This window comes from Prionailurus bengalensis, chromosome E2 (assembly GCF_016509475.1).
Source record: "Prionailurus bengalensis isolate Pbe53 chromosome E2, Fcat_Pben_1.1_paternal_pri, whole genome shotgun sequence".
NCBI classification, from domain to species: Eukaryota; Metazoa; Chordata; class Mammalia; order Carnivora; family Felidae; genus Prionailurus; species Prionailurus bengalensis.
The window spans coordinates 2079649-2101107 of NC_057352.1; the positions used below are offsets into that span (position 1 = coordinate 2079649).

General features: G+C 45.4%; 1 protein-coding gene across 9 annotated transcripts in view; it reads left to right on the top strand.

Annotated features, from left to right (window-relative positions):
- Positions 1-19957, top strand: part of PEG3 (paternally expressed 3) — a 33212-nt gene extending 13255 nt beyond the window's left edge. For 8 of the 9 annotated variants that reach the window (XM_043600041.1, XM_043600042.1, XM_043600043.1 and 5 more), the window contains 8 exons: positions 1919-1995; positions 4513-4992; positions 5598-5687; positions 6388-6537; positions 6622-6731; positions 10881-10983; positions 12047-12139; positions 12308-19957. In XM_043600041.1, the coding sequence (XP_043455976.1) occupies positions 4599-4992; positions 5598-5687; positions 6388-6537; positions 6622-6731; positions 10881-10983; positions 12047-12139; positions 12308-16332 (4965 nt within the window). In that variant the 5' untranslated portion in view covers positions 1919-1995; positions 4513-4598 and the 3' untranslated portion in view covers positions 16333-19957. Of the gene's footprint in view, positions 1-1918; positions 1996-4512; positions 4993-5597; positions 5688-6387; positions 6538-6621; positions 6732-10222; positions 10712-10880; positions 10984-12046; positions 12140-12307 lie in introns of those variants that run through there. The other variant, XM_043600047.1, reaches the window with a different exon arrangement.
- The last annotated feature ends 1502 nt before the right edge of the window (positions 19958-21459 follow it).

A 21459-nucleotide genomic window follows, 5' to 3' on the forward strand; every position in this document is an offset into this window, starting at 1 on the left:
TGCAGTTGTGGGAAGGAGTTGTTAGGGCCTGATTCTTTTTTTTAAGTTTTTCCTGTTAAATTAAAAAAAAAAATATATATATATATATACATATATACACATATATATATATATGTATGTATATATATATGTATATGTATAATGTTCTTGCTGACCACAGGCTGTTCTGTTGCCCTTGTTAGAAAATCTTGAGCACATTTAAAGAACATCAAATTTGTTTACTCTAGTCCTGAATTTCTTGAGAAAAGAAATGAGTGAATTTTTGGTGTAGAAGTTGGCGTGTACCTTGTGATCGAATTCTTAAGGGTGTTCAAACGGTCGTATTATTAATGAGTAAGATGTCCTCCATCTCTTTTCTGTGCTCTGGAAGGGTTTTTATAACATGGTGAACTCATTGCTCATGGAACTTTTATGGAAGTTGCTCCTTAAATTATTTCATCTTTTTAAATTTCTTCCCTAGATTTTCCTCTGCTTTCTGAGTCAGGTTTGCCTGCCTGTATTTTCTTAGAAAAATTATTGATTCTCTGTCAAACCTTTTCATCCTACAGTTACTGTATGTAGTTTTCACCTGCTGGTGGTTTATGCTTCAAATATATGTGTACTGGGAGGAAAAATTACCATAGTAAACAAGTACATATATGAAGTCAAAGTTGTCCTTAATAGCTCTCAATTTTATCGTCTAGTTAGAAGAGCCCTTTCCTGCTCCATAATTCTAAAAAGTAACCTTTATTTTATTTTGATTTTAGTTTTAGCATTTTTATGTATGGTATGACCTTCTCCCCCCAAGTGAAAGATTGGCTAGTTTTCCTACCACTGTTTACTGAAGTGATGTGTGCCTTCCTTACTAGTTTGTAAATGCCACGTTTCATGCTACTGCCGGATACTTGACTACGTGTGGTCAACTTAGACCACAATTCCTAAGAGAATCCACTTTCTTGTCATAAGTTACAAGTGGGTCTTTTTGTTGTTTTATTTCTTAGGTTTTGATGGTGTAAACAACCATCATTGTTATTTTTATGTAGTCTTTCTCCTTCAGGCATATTATAAAAGAACTTTCTTACCATGAGATTATGTGAAAATATTTCTTAAATTTTTTGTATGGATTGTTGGTCTTTTGATATGTGAATTTTCAAAATATTGACCAAATGGAACTCTTCCAGGTCAACTTTGGAACCATCGCCAAGTTCCCCAACATTAATATTCTTTGAAGTTCCATTAAATCATATAGATTAACTTGGGGGAGGTTTTAGAGCTTTAATATGCCAGATCCATACATCTCCCATGATCATCCTATGTCTCTCCATTTACTGCCTTTTATTATTATAATTTGTAATCTTATCCATGTGGATGGTATTGTCTTTCATTAAATCTTTTCTGTCTTTATAATGGCAGTTCTCTTCCCACTATTTAAAATTTTTAATTGCTGATACATATTTAGGGAGCCTGTTGTAAGTGATTCTCTTATTAAATTATTGTCAGGTCTGCTTCCATTGATTCACAAAATCTGAGTGAATGCTCTTACATAAAAGAGAATGATAGTTTTAGATCTTTCTTTATGCCTCACATTTTTCTTGCCTCATTGTAATTGGCTGGAACTCTGAAGAATAGTGTTCAACAGTGATAGTGCCAGAGATTTTTGTCTGCTTTTATAACTGAATTTGATCTGTGGTTTGTTAATGCTAGTTTTGTACTGGCTTTTTAAATTATTCTGATTTCATAAAGACAATGGGAAGGCTTTCTATTTCTCTTTGTTGGTTTATGACCTGGGAATTGGCCTTTTCTTGAAGGCGATATATAAGTCCTCACCTCTAATGCTATCTGAATTCACAGCCATTTGGAGAATTAATTCTCTGACACTCTTTTTACATTTCTTCCATGTTTATTTGTCCATATATTTTTGTCTTTAAAATGTCTGCAGGTCCCTGGCATTTTGACTCTGTTCCCGTGGAGAGCTGCTTGTTCTGAAGTTCTGGAAAGGATCCTCTTCCCAAACAGGTGATTTACATACCTGAAGGTATCCTGTCACCTCTGAGAAGTTGCACTAGCATCTTCTAGGGGACTGGAGTTTCCTCTGGGATATGAATGCCAAAGAGCAATCTTGGGCTTCCTGCCCTTTCATCTTTGCCATTCAGGCCTGCTGGGTTTGAGAGCTCTGCCTTGTCAGGGGCAGTCTCTCTGTCCCTCTTAGCCAAGCATCACTCTAGTCCTCAGAGACTGGATACTTGTCCTTTTCCTTCCCTGGCTTTGGAAGTCTTCTGCCTGGCAGGGTGCCATCTCATGCCCTCTCCTCTGTTGTCACCCGTCCTCAAGGAGGGCAGGGCAGACAGGGAGGCAGTGCTTGATTGCTGAGGGTCTTCCTGATGGACGTGTGTGTGTGTGTGTGTGTGTGCACGCGCACGCGAGTGCGTGTGTGTGCTGATGCTTCAGAGGACAGCGGTGGGAGAGAGCATGGGTGGGGGTGGTGTTTGTGGGTGAGCAGAACCGAAGCCCATCACTGCAGGGGGGAAAAGGGCATGGCAGAGTTTGCTGCATTTATTCCCCAATGATAAATGAAACACCTTGTTTTCTCTTTAAACATTAAAGAAAGAACTTTAATTTTAAACTTACTGGTTTTCCATTAAAACAAAAGCATAGAATTTTTGCTGTATATTGTTTTGTTCTTCCTTGGAAGTAAAGCCAGAAGTACAAAACTGTCAGGTGAATTAATTCACCCACCCAAACCTAAATTTCTTTCCCATATTGCCTACCTTCTTGTACCATTTGTGGCTGTCCACAGAGGGAGATGGTTTAGGTAACGGGAAATGTGTAGCCTTAACTGGTTATGTTAGAAAAAAGATGAAAATCAGCTTTTAAACTCAGTCTAAGAGGTTTTTCTAAAAAGAAGGGGCAGATAATAAAAAGACAACTAGGGAAATAAATGCAGCAATGCAGAGGATTATCAAAGCTGGTTCTTTCTTTCTTTTTTTTTTTTTTTTAATTTTTTTTCAACGTTTATTTATTTTTTGGGACAGAGAGAGACAGAGCATGAACGGGGGAGGGGCAGAGAGAGAGGGAGACACAGAATCGGAAACAGGCTCCAGGCTCTGAGCCATCAGCCCAGAGCCCGACGCGGGGCTCGAACTCATGGACTGCGAGATCGTGACCTGGCTGAAGTCGGACGCTTAACCGACTGTGCCACCCAGGCGCCCCAAAGCTGGTTCTTTCCTAGAGGGGTTGGTAGAAAAGTGGGCAGGTGAGGGTGGGTGACACACCAGAATGTTCTTTGGAAGCAAGGGCATAGAGGTTAATCCAGGATGTTCTCTCTCCCCAGAAACTTAGCTGTGCTTCTTCAGCCATGTAATAATGCGTGCCTACATCTAAAACTTATTTTATTTATTTATTTATTTATTCATTCATTCATTCATTCATTCATTTATTTTTAAAGTTTATTTATTTATTTTTGAGAAAGAGACAGCATGAGCAGGGGAGGGGCAGAGAGAGAGAGGGAGAGAGAGAAAAAATTCCAAGTAGGCTCCACGCTGTCAGCACAGAGCACCATGCGGGGCTCAAACTCACGAAACTGTGAGATCATGACCTGAGCCGACACTAAGAGCTGGATGCTTAACCAACTGAGCCATCCAGATGCCCCTAAAACCAGTTTTTAAATGGGTTTATGTCTGTTAATTTCAATCTGTTCTACCATTGTTGGTACCTGACTTTGTGCCAGGCAGACACTAGAGGATACAGGTCTGGAAAAGTGAGTCTCTAATCCCTCGAGTAGAGTTTATAGTTTAGGCTGCAGAGAGGGGCAAGTTAACTGCAGCATTTAAAAATACATGTGAGGAGTGCTTGCAACACCTGAGACATGGATAGTGCAGCTCAGGAGACCTATCGGAGGAGGTGGTGTTAGCAGAGCCTGAGGCTGGGGTTCAGGACAGGCACTCGTTAGAAGGGTGTGCGGTGCCGAGGGAAGGGGTCCTGAGCAGACCTGCAGACTCTGCCACTCTGGCCAGTAGAACTTTCCACAGTGATAGAGATATTCAGAAATCACCAGAAATGGTAGGTTTGGCCCTCATTCCCTGTATCCCCTTTTCCATTTTTGCTGAGAACAAGAATCAACCTCCACTTTTAGTAATGCCTGGCACCTTGAGCATTGTGGGCATTGGGTTGGTAGGCCTTTTAGGTATATTAGCTTATTTAATCTCACAGTTTTAAAAAGGGTTGAGGGCTGTTGTTCCCTGATGTAGATAAGGGGACAGACTCCAGGACATTGAGTAGTTGCCCACAGTCATGACACCCGTTAGTAGCAGAGGTGACTCTCAAATAGGTTTGATGGTGCCCAGAGGTCATGCTTGTTACCCCTGTGGGAGGATGTGTTCGTGTGCTGCGCATGCATCTGTGTATTGCGAGTATGTGCATCTCTGCCCCCGTGGTTTGTTCACAAAGTGTTGTTGATGCCCATGTAGGGCAGCCCCACACTGCTGCCTGATCCTCAACTTCTGGGACATGTGTGTATCTCCTTACAATCTACAGGTCCCTGAGTACTGACTGTCACAGCCTGCCGCGTCTTTCCTGTTGACTCATGTTTGGTTCCTCCAGTGAAAATCTCACTTAGAAAAATGCTGCCTCCAAAGTACTTGTCTGCCACCAAACCCAAGAAGTCTTGGGCCCCAGATGTGCATGAGCTAGACAGTGACTTGACTAAGGAGCCGGATGCCACCATAAGAGAAGGTGCAACTGACCCTGAATTCTTTCATCAGAGGTTTCGGAATTTCCTCTACGTGGAATTTGTTGGGCCTCGGAAGACATTGTTCAAACTCCGAAACCTCTGCCTCGATTGGCTGCAGCCAGAGACTCGCACCAAGGAGGAGATTATCGAGCTCTTGGTCCTTGAGCAGTACCTGACCATCCTTCCAGAAAAGATCAAGCCTTGGGTGCGGGCAAAAAAGCCTGAGAACTGTGAGAAGCTAGTTACTCTGCTGGAAAATTACAAGGAGATGTATGAACCTGGAGGTGAGGCACGGTGGAGGCTGTCGGGGAGCCATGATCTCCCTGGGGTTCACAGCCGCAGCACCATTGGTAGTCGAGGCCAGGTCACTCTCTTCGTGGGGTGCCAGACTGTCATAGGATGTGCAGTGACACACCCCTAGCCCCTCTCTACTACCCACAGGATGCCGGTTGCACCCCCTCCCCAGCTGTGACAGCCGGACGTGATGTTACCACCTGTCCCCGGGGAGTAGAGCGCCCCAGTTAAGAACCGCCGCCTTAAGGTGGTGTGGGTAGGAAAGGCACACCTCAGTGAGGGCCTCTGTGAGGAACTGACAAGCCTCTGTGCACCTCACAACCCTGGCCTGGGCTCCTTTTCATGACACGAAGGGTGTGTTACCCCAGAGAGCTGTGCGTGGCTGCTGTGTGGAGAGGAGGTGAGGGCGGTCGCAGCCACATAGCCTGCCCAGGCGTGGTAGGAAGCTGAGGAATGTGGGGATCAGATCGTTCCAGCTTCCCGGGGAGGCAGGGGGTTGCACGGTTGGGGCAAGGGCAGACTCCACTTGGGGGAGCTATTTTGAGAACACAGGCGAGAGGTGATAGAGCATTAAGTCAGTGTCTGGTCCTCTCAGATGACAACAACAGTGACCTCCGCAGCGAAGACAGCATGAGCCGGAAGGGAGCAGAGTCCCCACCGCCACGTTCTGCGTCATCATTCTGCAGTGAGTAACTGTGTCAGGTTACGCCATTGGGGCAGACTTGGGCCTAGCTTCCCCGGCTACCAGCTCCGCCCAGTGCCCAGAAGTGTATGGTGGGCCTGGCACCATCAGTGGAGACAGCGGTGCAGATCTGAGGGGAAGGGCAGTTGATGATGGAATGAGACATTTTTATATCCAAGCAGACACCAGTGTCTGGTGTAAAATATAATTTTTTTTTTAAATAATGAGAAAGTATTTGAAGCTGTTTGAAATTGGCCCAGGAGGGGCAGAGTTCATCACTACTTTGCCTCTAAAACCTGTTTTAAGGTCCTTCAAGAACTTTTAAAAAGGAAGCTTGCTTTTGGGAGGTCACGTGTTTTGTCTCTTTGGAGCAGGGTCATGTGCACATTGAGACTGGTGGGCGGGTCTGAAGTCATGGTCCAGAGTGTGGGGCTGATGGTGTGGCAGCCAGCAAACAACAGAAGTGTCTGCAGGGGACTGGCCTCTAAACCACACTGTGGCGCTTGCTTTGCCGTCCGTGGCACTTGGGCAAAGCCTCCAGAAGTGGTGTTCTGGGTCCAGGGTAATCAAAAGAGCCCAGGTCATGCATGGGAGTCTGGAGACCTCAGTGTGGGATCCATCTCCTCAAGGGAGGAGGGGGATTAGGGCCCCCATTCTGCGCGGCCCAGAACCGTGTTAACTCCTCCATGTCTGGCTTTCTCAGGTGACCGGGACCGGGACTGGGACCAGGAGTGGGACCGGGAGCGAGACCGGGACTGGGATCTGGACTGGGACCGGGACCGGGAGCGGAGAGGCAGGAGCAGAGACCTGGGGTCTCGGGACCGCTGGCCATACCCCAGGAACCCCAGAGGCAGTATGTCCCATGCTCGGACTTCCCTGGTGGGCATGCAGGGCCACACCACACCCTGTCCCTCTGTGACGCCTTGTCTCTTCCCAGGACTTCCTCAACGGGACCTTTCCCTTCCTCTGATGGAGAAAACAACTTTTGCGACAGAAAGAGAACGCAAACGTAGGGATTCTGTGATGGATTATGAGTCAAGATCCCAGGTATGCTTAGGTCTCCTCTCTTTCTAGAAAGGCCATCTTCATTTCATGGCAGAGAGGCCTTTCTTTCCCAGGAGGGTATGCTCATCCGCCCTTAGAATCCCACCTGGGTGCGCAGAGGGGCACTTCTGCCCTGCATGGAGCCCAGGCCTGTCCGCAGAGGTGGCAAGTGGCTGGGGTGACTCCTGCCTACTTTCTGATTGACCCACATTGTCAGAGGAGCACTTTGCCATCCCACAACTGTGGCATGTGGTACGTCGGTCATGTCAGTGGTTCCCTATGGAGCCAGGGAAGCAGAACCGTTGCAGGGGTCTTTCTGGCCCACTGCAGGGAACCAGGGAGGCTGTACATCCACACAGCACACAGGCAAGAGAGAGCGAAGGCTCTGGAGCCAGCGAGGGCTGGGTGTGAGACCCAGCTCTGCCACCTGCTAGGTGTGCAGCCTTGGACCATTTGCTTGACTAAGCTGAGCCTCAGTTTCCTCATTTGAAGAATGGATGCAGTGATTGGGTCAGCGGGCTGCTGTGAGGAGTGAGTGTGATTCATGTGTATCCAAGAAGGGCTTAATGTGATGCCTACCATGCGGTCGGCACCGCCTGCGTGTCGGCAGTTGTGGCAGTAGTTTTAGGAGGCGGTATGCTGGGGAGATCAGTGGAGGGGAAAAGGCCTTGGGATCTGGGCTCACCTGTATGGAGTAGGGTCACTCGTGACCCAGCATTCTGAAGGGGAGCCACAGCGTGGAAAGGGCTTTGAGAGGAAGGAGAGCCGAGTGCGAGGAGCCTGCATCTCCTTTTAGCACTAAGGACCTCGCCCAGGTCAGGCAGTGCCATGGTGTCTGAGGTCGTCTGGGTCCCCACATGCCTTGGAAACTTCAAGCCTTAACGACAGAGTGGAATTCAGCAGTCCCACAAATAAGCCTCCGTGGGATACCGTGTGATGCTCATTCCGCAGAGCTCTGGGAAGGAAAAATTGAGCGCTGGGAAGCAGTTGTCCCAGTGGTTTGGATTTGGATTTGAAAGGAAGCATCTTGAAGGCAGTAACCCTTGACTTCTGAAGGCCAGGTGAAGGTAGGGTCAGGAGGTCTCCGGCGAAGGCCCGGGGACAGGAACCAGCCAGAAAGGCCAGGCAGGCCGGAACCCTGAGGGAAAAATTGCTGAGTCAGCCACAAGGTGGGGTTGGGCCTGGCCGCAAGGGTCTTGTGTCCTGCAGCCGAGCAGAGAGCTCAGGTCAGTCCCCAGTGCACTCCTGCAGTGGCACTCAGAAGTTGGCATCAGCCGATGGAAGGCTTCGGATCCCACCCTGAAATCTCTGTCACTGGTCCCCTGTCTGGGAGATAAGCAAGGAATGCAAGTGTGTATGAGAGGGAGGAATCGGCAGTGTCCAGATGTTGGAAGCAGAGCACCCCAAAGCAGCAGTTACAGGGGAAGGGATGCGGAGGAAGGTGGGTAGGGTCGGAGGTGGCTGTCCCTCCAGCCCAGATGTCCTTGTCCCTTGTGCCAGGGAAACTAAGTTTGTGACACACTTCGTTTGCTACTAATTTTGTTATCTTATTTGAAGAAACCAAATTGGCCAAAATTTTAGGAATCTAGACAAAAATACTAAACAGACTCACTCTTAAGCTTGATTTTTGAAAACAAAAAGGCTCTGTGATACACCCTTACCTCCGAGAATGTGGTGCGGTGTGCATGCACGGCTTGCAAGCCCTGCTCCGTTCCCACTTGTCTGTAGAGGGATGAGCGATACGAGCCATTATTTAGGGGGTGTTGAAACAGTCATGAAATAAAGATGAGAGGAGGTTGCTAATTGGCTTTTGTCTTACTTTGATCTTTAAATGCCTTTCCTCGACCCCAGTGAGGGTTGGCTCCTGGTCAGTGTAGGCCGAGAGTCTAGCCACGGCGGGTCACTCCTAACCCGGCATGCCGGGCTGGCGGCAGGCAGACGAATGGTATTGTGAGGCACCCAGAGCAGGAAGTCCTCATCCTCTTTTAGCGCCGCATGTAACTCTCTGAGCTGCCTGCTCTCCGGGTGTCACCCATTCGAGTGGAACTCGGTGGGCGCTCCTGCAAGTTGAGGTGCCGTTTTGGCTGCAGATACTAAGTGACAAGCCACTATAGGGACGCCCACTTATGGAGATTAACTTTATTTTTTTAAAAAAATTTTTTTTCAACGTTTATTTATTTTTGGGACAGAGAGAGACAGAGCATGAATGGGGGAGGGGCAGAGAGAGAGGGAGACACAGAATCTGAAACAGGCTCCAGGCTCTGAGCCATCAGCCCAGAGCCTGACGCGGGGCTCGAACTCCCGGACCGCGAGATCATGACCTGGCTGAAGTCGGACACTTAACCGACTGCGCCACCCAGGCGCCCCAAGAGATTAACTTTAAATAAAGCATTGTTTTTTTTCATAGAACAGCGTAGTTCAAAATTCAGTGTGCTCTTATTTTACTCAGGCAGACAGAAAGAAGAGTGTGAAAAATAACCCTTCCCTTTTGCCTTTGCCCATGGGATCTCTCAGCACTGGGGACGGTGACCTTTCTGACTCCCTGAGCCTCCCAAGTTCTTGACCTCCTCTGCTCTCTCTGCTAACGCCCCAGGTCAGGAGCCCTGGTTTCCTTCCTCTCACTACGGATGTCCTGTGTCCCTGCTGGCGTAGCAGAATACGCCAGTGCTGGGACTCAGGACATACTGTCGCAAACCTGAGCCTAGTGGAGCTTTGGCTCTTGAGCTTGCCACCGGACAGGGGCTGGGCAACCAGCAAAAAATGATGCCAGTTTGCTCTACAGGGTGCCTGTCCTGAGTTTTAGAGCCTCCTGAGCTTCTGTAGCTTGTGCGTCATTCTAGGCCTTCTCAGCCCAGACCCAGAAAGACTTCTAGTTTTGAAACTCTGCTCAGTTTTGGTTGTGGCTTTTGCTTTTCATCGCTAGATGTTGGGAGTTGCATCAATGAGGCCTTCCTCTAAATCCCAGTGTTTGTGCTGGTTTATCTTGTCGTGCGTGCCCTCTTGTTTCCGCATTTCACACGGCTGTGTCCGTGCCACTTCCCAGCAAGGAGCTGTAATAAGTTCAATATCAAAATGTCTTTACATAGTAGTTTAGTAATTTACATTTTTTTTAATGTAATTCTTCTTGATGTTTGAACAACACGTCCCATTGCAGAAAACCCTCACCCGTAATATCGCAAGGCGGGTTGATGCTGACTCTCCCATTTTACAGATGAAGAACCTGAGGCTTAGAAAGATTTCTGTTCCCAAGGTTGCATGGCTCAGAAATGGTACAGTCCTCCTTTGGTCCTTGAGTTTTCTCTGGTTCCAAAACCTGTGGGCTTCCCACGGTGCTATGTCCATCCTTACATCTATCTCCAGGCCTCAGTGCCATCCGTGGTCCCTGGGACAACACTTCCCTGAGACTGCTGATGTCCTAGGGCATCAGTAAGAAAAGGTACTGTGAGGTCCTGCATAGGAGACTCTTCCGAGTAATTCAGGGACTTGTAAAATGACTTTTAGAGACGTGTTCAGCAGGTGGGAAAGTCAGCTATAAAATGAAGGCATTCAGTGCTTCAGGTTCCATCGGGGTTATTTGGGACATCTCCACACCTGGAACAGCACAGCATGTACCCATGTTGTGCAGTGAAGGTGAACACAGGACACAGTGGGACCGCGGAGGGAGGCTTAAGTCCCACCTCCTGACCAGACGTCTGCTGAAACACGTTTTCCGTCCCTGCACATGCCACGCGTAGTCCATGTTTGGCCTGTTGAAGCTCTCACACCACTGCCCCCTTTCTCTGTGTCAGAGTCTTCCCACTTAAGGCCCCACTGAAGTTCCTCTACCAAACCCATTTAGCACTGATTATCTGTACCCCACTTTATTGTTTATTGTTCTGTAATTGTTTCATGAGTCTTTTCTCTCCAACCAAATTATAAGCTGCATGAGGGCAAGGAATGTGTGTCATACGTCTTTTGGATCTTCCTCACAGTCTAGCACCAAGGTAGGTACGCAGTAGGTCCGTAGTAAAACTCGCCCTGGATCACTCAGAACCCCAGACACTGTGCACACTTTCTACATATCTGTGTGTGTAGCGCCCGTATTGCCAGCATTCTTCTCTCTTGGGCACCCATGGAAGGACTCCATCGAGAGGTCTGTGTTTGGTATTTTAGGATGCCGTGTCATACCAGGACGTTGTGAACCTGACCGAGGACAGGAAACCTCAGAACCCGATTCAGGACAACATGGAAAACTACAGGAAGCTGCTCTCTCTGGGTAAGCAGAGAGACCCAGTTACTGGAGCTTTTTGTGACCTGACTCTTAAAGCTGTAGGACATTAGACTCCATGTTAATATGTTTGGATTTTAAGGGTGATAAGAAGCCTTTGGAATATTTTAAGCAGAGAAATAAATGATGAGATGTGTTTTTGAGAAATCATTCTGGCTTTGGGTATATTGAGTGTATTGTACAAGGTCATGGAGAATGGGGAGATGGCTCTTGCCACAAGAGTTGGTACTTTTTCTAGAGAGGTGGCAGTGAGGATTTTTAAATACCTACTTAGAATGGGATCCTGAGTTCCAGTTTGGACTTCCCTTGAAGTTGGCTAGCATAGTGGGCAGTTGGCTGGCACTGAGGGGAGAGAGCTTTGCAAGGCAATGGAGCCTCAAGGAGCTCTGGTGTTAGGGGAACAGCTGAGGAAGAGTCAAGAAAGAGGAAGATAATCATGGAAGCCAGTGAAAAAGAGGGTGTCAGGATTTAAGTGTTCATTACAGGAAGGTGAAGACTGAAAAAGGTGCACTGAATTTCAGGACATGTAGTGGTCTCTGTGCAGATTTCTAGGTGGAATCAGGAGAATTAGTTAAAATTCAGGTAATAAGTCATACAGAGAAAGACAGATACCATATGTTTTGACTCTTACGTGGATCCTGAGAAACTTAATAGAAGACCATGGTGGAGGGGAAGGAAGAAAAAAAGTTAGAGAGGGAGGGAGCCAAACCATAAGAGACTCTTAAAAACTGAGAATAAACTGAGGGTTGATGGGGGGTGGGAGGGAGGGGAAAATGGGTGATGGGCATTGAGGAGGGCACCTGTTGGGATGAGCACTGGGTATTGTATGGAAACCAATTTGACAACAAACTTCATATTAAAAAATAAAATTCAGGCTAGAATGGTCTGAGGAGTGGACAGTAAGGACATGGGACTGCACATAGAAGACACTCCAGGAGTTGGGCGTGGGCCACCTCCTGTTTAGTGGTTCCTAGGAAGCTAGGCACCATCTTACGGTGATGAGTCTTGTGCCCAGCTTGAGCATAAGCTGTCATATCATTCTTGTGAACAGGGGTTCAGCTTGCAGAAGACGACGGCCACTCCCACATGACACAGGGCCATTCATCGAGGTCAAAGAGAAGTGCCTACCCAAGCACCAGTCGAGGTAAGCACAAGGCAGGTTGTACCTAGTGGCCATTTGAGTTAATGAGATGGGAGCCGTACATACGTATTGGTAGACCTGTTACATTTTATATTCACACCATCATCACAGAAGTCTCAATGTTACAGGTACAGGAATTAGGGAGTATTTACACTTGGGGTTTCTTTTCAGGTCTAAAATCTATGCCTGAAACCAAAAAGTCAACCCATCGGCGGGGAATTTGTGAAGATGAATCTTCCCACGGGGTGATCATGGAAAAATTCATCAAGGACGTTTCGCGCAACTCTAAATCAGGACGGGCAAGGGAATCTAACGATCGGTCCCAGAGGTTCCCCAGAAGGCCAGACAATGATTGGAAGGAAGTTTCGTTCAACAAGAGGGAGTCGGTGATTCAGGAGAGAGGCTATGAAGGGAATGGCTTTGGGGGAGGCTTTAATTTTAACTCGAGTCTTGTTTCCAAAAAGAGAGTTCTTGAAAGAAAAAGGCGCTATCAGTTTGACACAGATGGGAAGGGTTCAGCTCACGAGCAGAAGGGCTATGCACGGAAGAGACCTTTTGAATGTAGTGAAATGAGAAAAGCCATGAGCATGAGCAGCCTTAGCGCCCCCTCCTTCACTGAGTCGCAGCCACTTGATTTTGGGGCAATGCCCTATGTGTGTGATGAATGTGGGAGGTCTTTCAGTGTGATTTCCGAATTTGTCGAACATCAGATCATGCATACTAGAGAGAATCTCTATGAGTATGGTGAATCGTTTATTCATAGTGTGGCTGTCAGTGAGGTTCAGAAAAGTCAGGCTGGAGGGAAACGCTTTGAATGTAAGGAGTGTGGGGAAACCTTTAATAAGAGTGCCGCGCTTGCCGAACATCGGAAAATTCATGCTAGAGAGCATCTTGCAGAATGTAATGATGAGGAGTATGAGGAGCCATTCATGCCTAGCCCAACCTTCAGTGAGCTCCAGAAAATATATGGGAAAGATAAATTCTATGAATGTAAGGTGTGTAAGGAAACCTTCCTTCATAGCTCTGCCCTAATTGACCACCAGAAAATCCATGGTAGAGATGACAAAGATAATGAGCGTGGGGAAGGCTTTAAACCCAGCCCACCCCCCAATGATCTTCCGAAAACGTATGGTAAAGAGAAAATATATGAATGTAAGGTGTGTGGGGAGACCTTCCATCACAGCTCATCCCTGAAAGAACATCAGAAGATCCATACTAGAGGAAACCTCTTTGAAAGTAAGGGTAAAGTGTGTGAGGAAACATTTATTCCTGGTCAGTCCCTTAAAAGGCGTCAGAAGACGTACCCAAAAGAGAAGCTGTATGACTTTACAGATGGTGGGGATGCCTTTAGGCAAAGCTCAGACCTCAGTGAGCATCAGAAAATTCATTCTCGAAAGAACCTCTTTGAAGGCAGGGGGTACGAGAAGTCTGTCATTCATAGCGTGCCCTTCACTGAATCCCAGAAGAGTCATACTATAACAAGACCACCTGAAGATGATGAGGACCAGAAGGCGTTCACCGTCAGCTCTAACCCTGATGACAACCAGAAGGTTCCTCCTCAAGAAAACGTCTATGAGAGGAAACCATATGAGAGGTCTGTTATTCATAGCTTAGCCTTTGCTAAGGCTGAGAAGAGTCACAGTGCAGTGGGGCCCAGCAAACCAAAAGTGATTGCAGAGTCTACCATTCAAAGCTCAGGTGTTACCGAACATCAGAAAGCCCATGCTGGAGAGAATACCTCTGAAGGAAAGAAATACGAGAGGTCTGTTATCCATAGTGTAGCTGCTTTCAAACCCCCCAAAAGTTGCAATGGAAATGAAGTCGTTGAATGTGAAGAGAAGGGAGAATCCTCCACTTCTGTTTCAGACCGTCATGATAAGCAACAGAAAACTCCTGCCAGAGAGAACCCTAATGAAGGGGGTAAGAATAACAACTACAAGGACTCTGTCATACAAAGTGTATCCCATATGGAATCTCAGAAAAGTCCAACTAGTCAGGGTTCCAGTGAACTTAAGAAGGATGGCGAATCATCTACTCCCACCTCAAATGTCCGTGAACATCAGAAGGCTCGTTCGAAGAAGAAAAACATTGAGCGTAGGAACTATGAGACCTCTGTAATTCACTCCCTACGTTTTGGTGACCATCAAACATTTCGCCCTAGAGAGAAATTCTATGAATGTCCAGAGTGTGGAGAATCTTTTGTTCGTAGCTACGACCTCACTGAGCATCTGAAGATTCACGATAGAAAGAAGCCCTCTGGAAGTAAAAACTACGAACGTTCTGTAATTCGCAGCTTAGTCTCTACTGATCCTCAGACGAGTTATGCTGAGCAGCAACCACAGACAAGTTATGCTGGACACTCATCACAGATGAGGTACTCTGACCAAGCAGCGCAAACGAGTTATGCCAAACACCCAGTGCAGACGAGTTACTCTGGAATGCACATGAGTTACGCTGTACAGCCAGGGCACGTGAGTTACACACAGCAAGCAGCACAAACAAGCTACATGGTGCAACCGACACAAATCAGTTATGATGAGGAGCAAGCGCAGACAAGTTACGCTGAACAGCAAGTACGCAACAGATGCAGGGAGTGTGGGGAATGCTTTGCCACCATCGGAGACCTTGGTGCACATCAGAAAATCTATGCCCGAGAAGAATTCCATGGTCGGAAGCTCTTTGGAGACACTGTTATTCAGGGCATAAGCCTTGAAGGGCCTCGGCCGGAAGAGCCTCGGCAGAATGAGCCAGATGAGCAGGACGAGCAGGACGAGCCTGAAGATGCAATCTATGGCTGTAAGGACTGTGGGCTAGGCTTTGCAGATCGTGCAGACCTTAAGGATCATCAGAAAGTTCATGGCAGAGAGTATCTCATCGATAGTCGTGAGTACACCCATTCTGTAATCCACACCCATTCTGTCAGCGAGTATCAGAAAGATTACATTGGAGAGCAGCTCTATGAATGCCCGGCATGTGGGGAATCCTTCGTTCATAGCTCATTCCTTTTTGAGCATCAGAAAATCCACGAGCAAGATCAATTTTATGGCCAAAGAAGGTATGATGAGCCTTTTGTGCAGCCCCTGGTCATCAACCCACGGAGGCCTCGTGCCCCACAGAAGAATCCCACTGCAGGAACATCCCTTCAGTGCCACGTGTGCGGACAAGACTTCATTCATGGCTCTGTCCTCGGTGAGCATATGAGAATTCACACCAGAGAGGATTTACCAGAACAGGGCCAGAGAAGTGAAGATGCAGTGAGTCCAGGCTTAGCCCTTACTGAGTTTCAGAGAAGTCAAACCGAAGAGAAACACTATGAATGTAAAACATGTGGAGAAACCTTCCTCAATCAGTCAGACCTTAGGGAGCACATGAGAATTCACGAGAAAGACGAGCCCTATGATTATGGGGCCTCTTTTGTTCATACTTCATTTCTTACTGAGCCCCCCAAAAGAGATTCACCATTCTATGAATGCAAGGACTGTGGGAAGTCCTTTATTCATAACACCGTTCTCACCAAGCATCAGAAGCTTCATCTTGAAGAAGAGGAAGAAGAAGGAGCCCAGGAGGTGGAAGCCAATGTCCTTGTTCCACGAGAAGTGCTGCGGATCCAGGGGTCAAATGTAGAGGCTGCCGAGCCCGAGGTGGAAGCTGCCGAGCCTGAGGTGGAGGCTGCCGAGCCCAATGTGGAGGCCGCCGAGCCCAATGGAGAGGCCGAGGGACCAGATGGGGAGGCTGCAGAGCCAGATGGGGAAGCCGAACAGCCCAACGGAGAGGCCGAACAGCCCAATGGAGATGCTGATGAACCAGACGGGGCAGGGATCGAAGACCCAGAGGAAAGAGCTGAAGAGCCAGAGGGAGATGCTGATGAGCCAGATGGGGCAGGGATCGAAGACCCAGAAGAAGAAGGCGAAGATCAAGAGATTCAGGTTGAGGAGCCATACTACGACTGCAGGGAATGCGGAGAAACCTTTGCTTCCAACTCTGCCTATGGCGAGCACCTGAAAACCCATGCCAGGGTGATAATATTTGAGCCTGGAAATGTCTATGGGGAAAGCTCCCGCTACACTGAACATGCCAGCACCAGCACCAGCGACAACGACAGGGCCGATGACAAGTATTTCAAGTGTGATGTCTGTGGGCAGCTTTTCAGTGATCGCCTGTCCCTCGCTAGACACCAGAATACTCATACCGGCTGAGAACATAAGTATAAAGGTTAGGAAACCTTCACTTAGAACTTGACCCTTACTAAACCAGAGACTTCAGACCAATCCATAACAATGTCAGAAGAAACTTACCTTGGCACGTACACACCTGACTTTTAACATCAGACAACTCAGACTAAAAAGAAACCAAAGGTGGAAACTGCTTTGGTCTCAGCTCTCCCCCATCTAGCTCTCCCCCATCCAGCTGTCTCCCATCCAGCACCAGTGTGTGCATATGGGAAAGCTCTAGCACATACCTTGCATCTGAGTGACCTTATTGAGGGAAAACCCCAGGGGTTTTTGAGACTACAGAAATCGCCCAGTCAACTGTAAATGACATTTCTGTAACCTATATATAATGCTCCCTGCAGTGTATATAAAATAGCATATCGTAGCAAAACAGTAATCACATATCTTTGGATTTGATATGATATACAGTTACAGTTTACTGTGCAGAGGTACCTTACCTGGTACTCGGATTTTTTTTTTTTTTTTTGGAGGAGGAAGAGAGCAACAAATTAGAATATATTTCTAAGCATCTTAGATTCTGAGAAAGACTTCTTGTGCATTATTTGGACCCCATTGGTATCGTTTCGAGTAATTGTGTGTCATTCCTTACTCTTAAGTATTCCTGTACAAGTGTAAGCATGAAAGGTAAAATGTCTTTTATTCTTTGCTGTTTGAAAAGAGAAGTGTTTTGAACTTCCTTTTCAGCCATTTCGTCGACACCAACACTTTGGAACCTAATGCTGTGTAAGCCTTTACAGTATGTGGATTGGCCTTTTGTGACCCAAAGTGGTTGGTTGCCACATTGTACCTTGCAGTGGTTCTCATGCTAAAATATTACAAGTTTTGTTTTTTTTTTTTAACCAACCTGATGTGTGTTTGATAATGAATTTACAAAAACTGAAGCTTTTCCCTATAAATCCTACGTTTTTGCCTTTAAAGAGTGGGTTGCAACCATCACTAGATCACAGTAGTGCCTACTGACGGTTGAGAACCAGAGGGAGAGACTTTTGTGTTGTAAATAAGGATGCAGGCTAACAACTTCCATCACTTCCTTTGTGCGCTTCCTGCCTTAAGTGACAAGTAGCATCGTGGCTTCAGTAGTGTGAACTGCCACAAGTCAGTCTGCACCCTGGGTGCCCAGGAGCTAGTATCCTTAGAGCTTTCTATCGCTTACCTGATTTCTTGTCTTCACCTGTCTGACCCTCCTCCCCCATGTCTAACTTAAATTTTAAAAATTAAAAAAAAAAGCAAAAAAACCCACAAAAAACAACAAAAAAAAGCTTTCTTTACAGTCAACTTAAGCTTAACATGGACTCAGGTTCCCCAGCAGCCTTAATTTGTTTCCTTACCATCTGTTCCTCCCTCTTGCAGCCCTTCTAAGTATTTCCGAGCTATCTATCCACTAGTGTCACGTTTGTCGGATCACCTCAGTTTTCCATTTAATCACAAATTGACCTCATAGCTTGAGGTTTCCTGTGTCCTGTTCTGTGGACCACCTGTACTCCTTTTGCTTCCCCTCCCCTTGCATAATGACTATTAAATTTTTTGGCTTTGAGTTGGCTGGAAAAAAAAATTAAAAAAAAAAAAAACCTTAGAAGTGGATCTGTAGATTAAGTGAGCAAAAGACAACAGCAGATAATTTGAGCAAGCAAAATTAACCTATGTGCTGGGGGAACGTGTCTAAATCTTCCTCTCCTAGATCCGCGTGGTTAGGGCTTGGGGAATGTGTGTCAGAGCTGCAGGGAATGCCAAAGTTGAGGAAGGCTGTAGGGTTGAGAGCACGAAGCAGAAATGAGGAAGCCAAAGAAGGAAGTCCTAATACATCGCCAGATCTAGGAGGGTGGGGAAGCAGACAGAAGGAAAAATGGGAAGCAGGGCTGGGAAGCCCAGGTTGGTGGGAATGAATTGAGCAGGATGTCCTGGGCAGTGAAGAAGGGGCCTTTTTGGTATAGGTGAGGGCCAGCTGCATAGAAGGACCTGAGGTTGGAATGGACAGCCAAGAAAACAGGAGAATCGAGGCCCCGCAGCACAGGAGGGGGACCCTTTAGATGGGAACCAGCGTTATGTTATCAGGGTGAACTTGGGTTGATCGCTGTTGGCAGTATTAATTGGTAGAACCTTTTCAGAAAACAACTTGCCAAATGACAGGGTGTCCATTCCAATCTCATGCTAGTGAAAAATTAGGAATGACATAAATGCCAAAACAATAGGACGATTACGTGAAGGTATTCATGGACTGTATGCAGCTGCTTAAAAATGATAATCAAGAGTTATGTAGCAACGTGGAAATATATTTACGGAATATTAAGTGGAAAAAGCAGGACACAGAATTATATTTATACTACAATTATAACTGATTAAAAATGTATGCTTATAGTCAAAAGCTGTTGTGTTGTTGTTGTTGTAGGCTAATAGTTGAGCATTATTTTCTTAAATTCTTTGAATGTTCTTTATAGTAGTGTTACTAAAAAGTTTATAATCACGTTTCCATTGTGAACATAATTTGAACACATCATCAGACACTTGGAAAATACAGAAAAGTGGAGGAAAAAAAAAATCCATATTCCAACCTTCCAAAGACAGATACACACTCTTCAACATCTTGTTTATTCTTGTTTCTGTGCACAGGTTTATGATTATAACTGTGTCAAAACGTGTATTCAGAATAGCTGTTATGTTACCTTTGTGGAATTATGGTTAAACACTTTCATCTTAATGTTTTCAAATGTTCCTTATGATAGTGTTCTTATAACAAAGTTTATTATGTTTGTTTCCATTACAAGCATAATACATACCCAGAGGAAAATTTGGAAAATATAGTAAATTAGAAAAGAGGAAAAAGTCACCCATATTCCCAACACCCAACAACTACTGTTAACATCTTGATCTATTTCCTCCATCTTGTTTTAGTGCACAAGCTTGTGATTATAACAGTGTTAAATATGTATGCATAAAATCTAAAATGAAAAAAATACTGAAAATAATTGAAATAGTGTTGTCATTGTGGGATTATGGTTAAATATTTTGTCTCAAATTCCTTGAATGACCTTTGGTGTTTTGGTATTAAATCTTGTGTATGTATTTCTCCATTACAAATATAATACATACTCATAGCAAACTTTGGAAAATTCAGTAAAACTAGAAGAAAAGTAATTCACCCATATTCCCAACACCCAGCAACAGTTGCTGTTAACATCTCGGTCTGTGCACCAGTCTATGATAATGAGGGTGTTAATGATAGGTATACATAGAGTCAAAGATGGGAAGAAATATGGAAAACAATTAAATAGTTGTGTGGTCGTTGTGGGATTATGGTGAAATATTTTGTCTTGGTTTCCTCGAATGGTCTCTTATCATAGTGTTTTGGTAATCCACCTTTATTACATATATACCATTATAAACACTGTATGTGTTCATTATAGAAACTTTGAAGTTACAGAAATGTAGAAGAGAAACTCACCCATATTTTCACCATCCAAAGACTGTGGTTAACATCTTGATATATTTTCTTCATCTTGTTTCTGTGCACAGGTTTTTGGTTTGTTAATATGGTTGTGGTTGTTCTATCTATCTGTAATAGTGTCAACAATAAAAATAAAGTTAAAAATAAGATATTGGTCAGTCTCCTCTTTTGTCTATCTTACAAGTTTGGGGTTGGTAAATATAGTCTTTTGTTACGACCAGAAGTCCAAAAGCTCAGTGCCTCCTTAGGCCCTTAAGTTTGGCTTACAAATCTTACTCCATTTTTAAGTATTGCATATCTCAACAATTCCTTTTAAGAGTACATGATTATGCATTAAAAATTTTTTTTCTATGTTTTTATTTTATTTTTGAGAGCGAGAGAGAGAGAGAGCAGGGGAGGGGCAGAGAGAGATGGAGACAGAATCTCAAGCAGGCTCCAGGCTCAGTTGTCAGCGCAGAGCCTGATGTGGGGCTTGAACTCACAGACCACAAGATCATGACCTGAGCTGAAGTTGGACGCCCAACTGACTGAGCCACCCAGACATCCCTTTGAGTCCACATTTTTAACTGCACTTATATATATTCCAGTAGCGTTTTTTAACTTGATAACCACAACTATATTTCAGTTACTTGAGTTAGCATTTTTAATTTTTAATCTCAAATAGGAGATTCTCTCAAACAAAAAAAAACCCCACAAACAAGAGTGAGCCCTTAACATAAAAAGGTTAATATCATGGTTTAGAATCTCTTTAAAGTGTCTATTTCCAACTCTTCCTTGAAGTTAAAAGTTTTCAGGGGAGTCACTTCCCGTATCTTAACCTGACTTTACCACCCAAAACATCTCACGCATTTGGTAGGGTGTCATTCCCTGGTGAATTGGGAGTTTTTTGTTTTTTTGTTTTTGGTTTTTTTAATATAATTTATTGTCAAATTGGTTTCCGTACAACACCCAGTGCTCATCCCAACAAGTGCCCTCCTCCCTGCTCATCACCCACTTTCCCCTCTCCCCCAACTCCCATCAGCTGTCAGTTCTCCGTCCTTAGAAGTCTCTTATGGTTTGCCTCTCTCCTTCTCTGTAACTTTTTTTTCCCCTTCCCCTCCCCCATAGTCTTCTGTTAAGTTTCTCAAGATCCACATATGAGTGAAAACATATGGTATCGGTCTTTCTCTGCCTGACTTATTTCACTTAGCATAATACCCTCCGGTTCCATCCACGTTGCTGCAAATGGACAGATTTCATTTTTTCTCATTGCCATGTAGTATTCCATTATATATACAAACCACATCTTTATCCATTCATCGGTTGGTGGACATTTAGGCTCTTTCCATAGTTTGGCTGTTGTTGAAAGTGCTGCTGTAAACATTGGGGTACAAGTTCCCCTGTACATCAGCACTCCTGTATCCCTTGGGTAAATTCCTAACAGTGCTATTGCTGGATCATAGGGTAGATCTATTTTTAACTTTTTGAGGAACCTTGTAATTCCACCATGACCAGAGATTTTTGGCCAGGTTGCTGAGTATATCACTGCTGGCTACAATGGTGGTGTGCATTATGCCCAATTTGGAATTGCTGTCCCTGACTCCATGACACAAAAATGGTTGAATACTTGACTCCTTCTAATCTGCAGGTCACATCATTGAATTCTACTG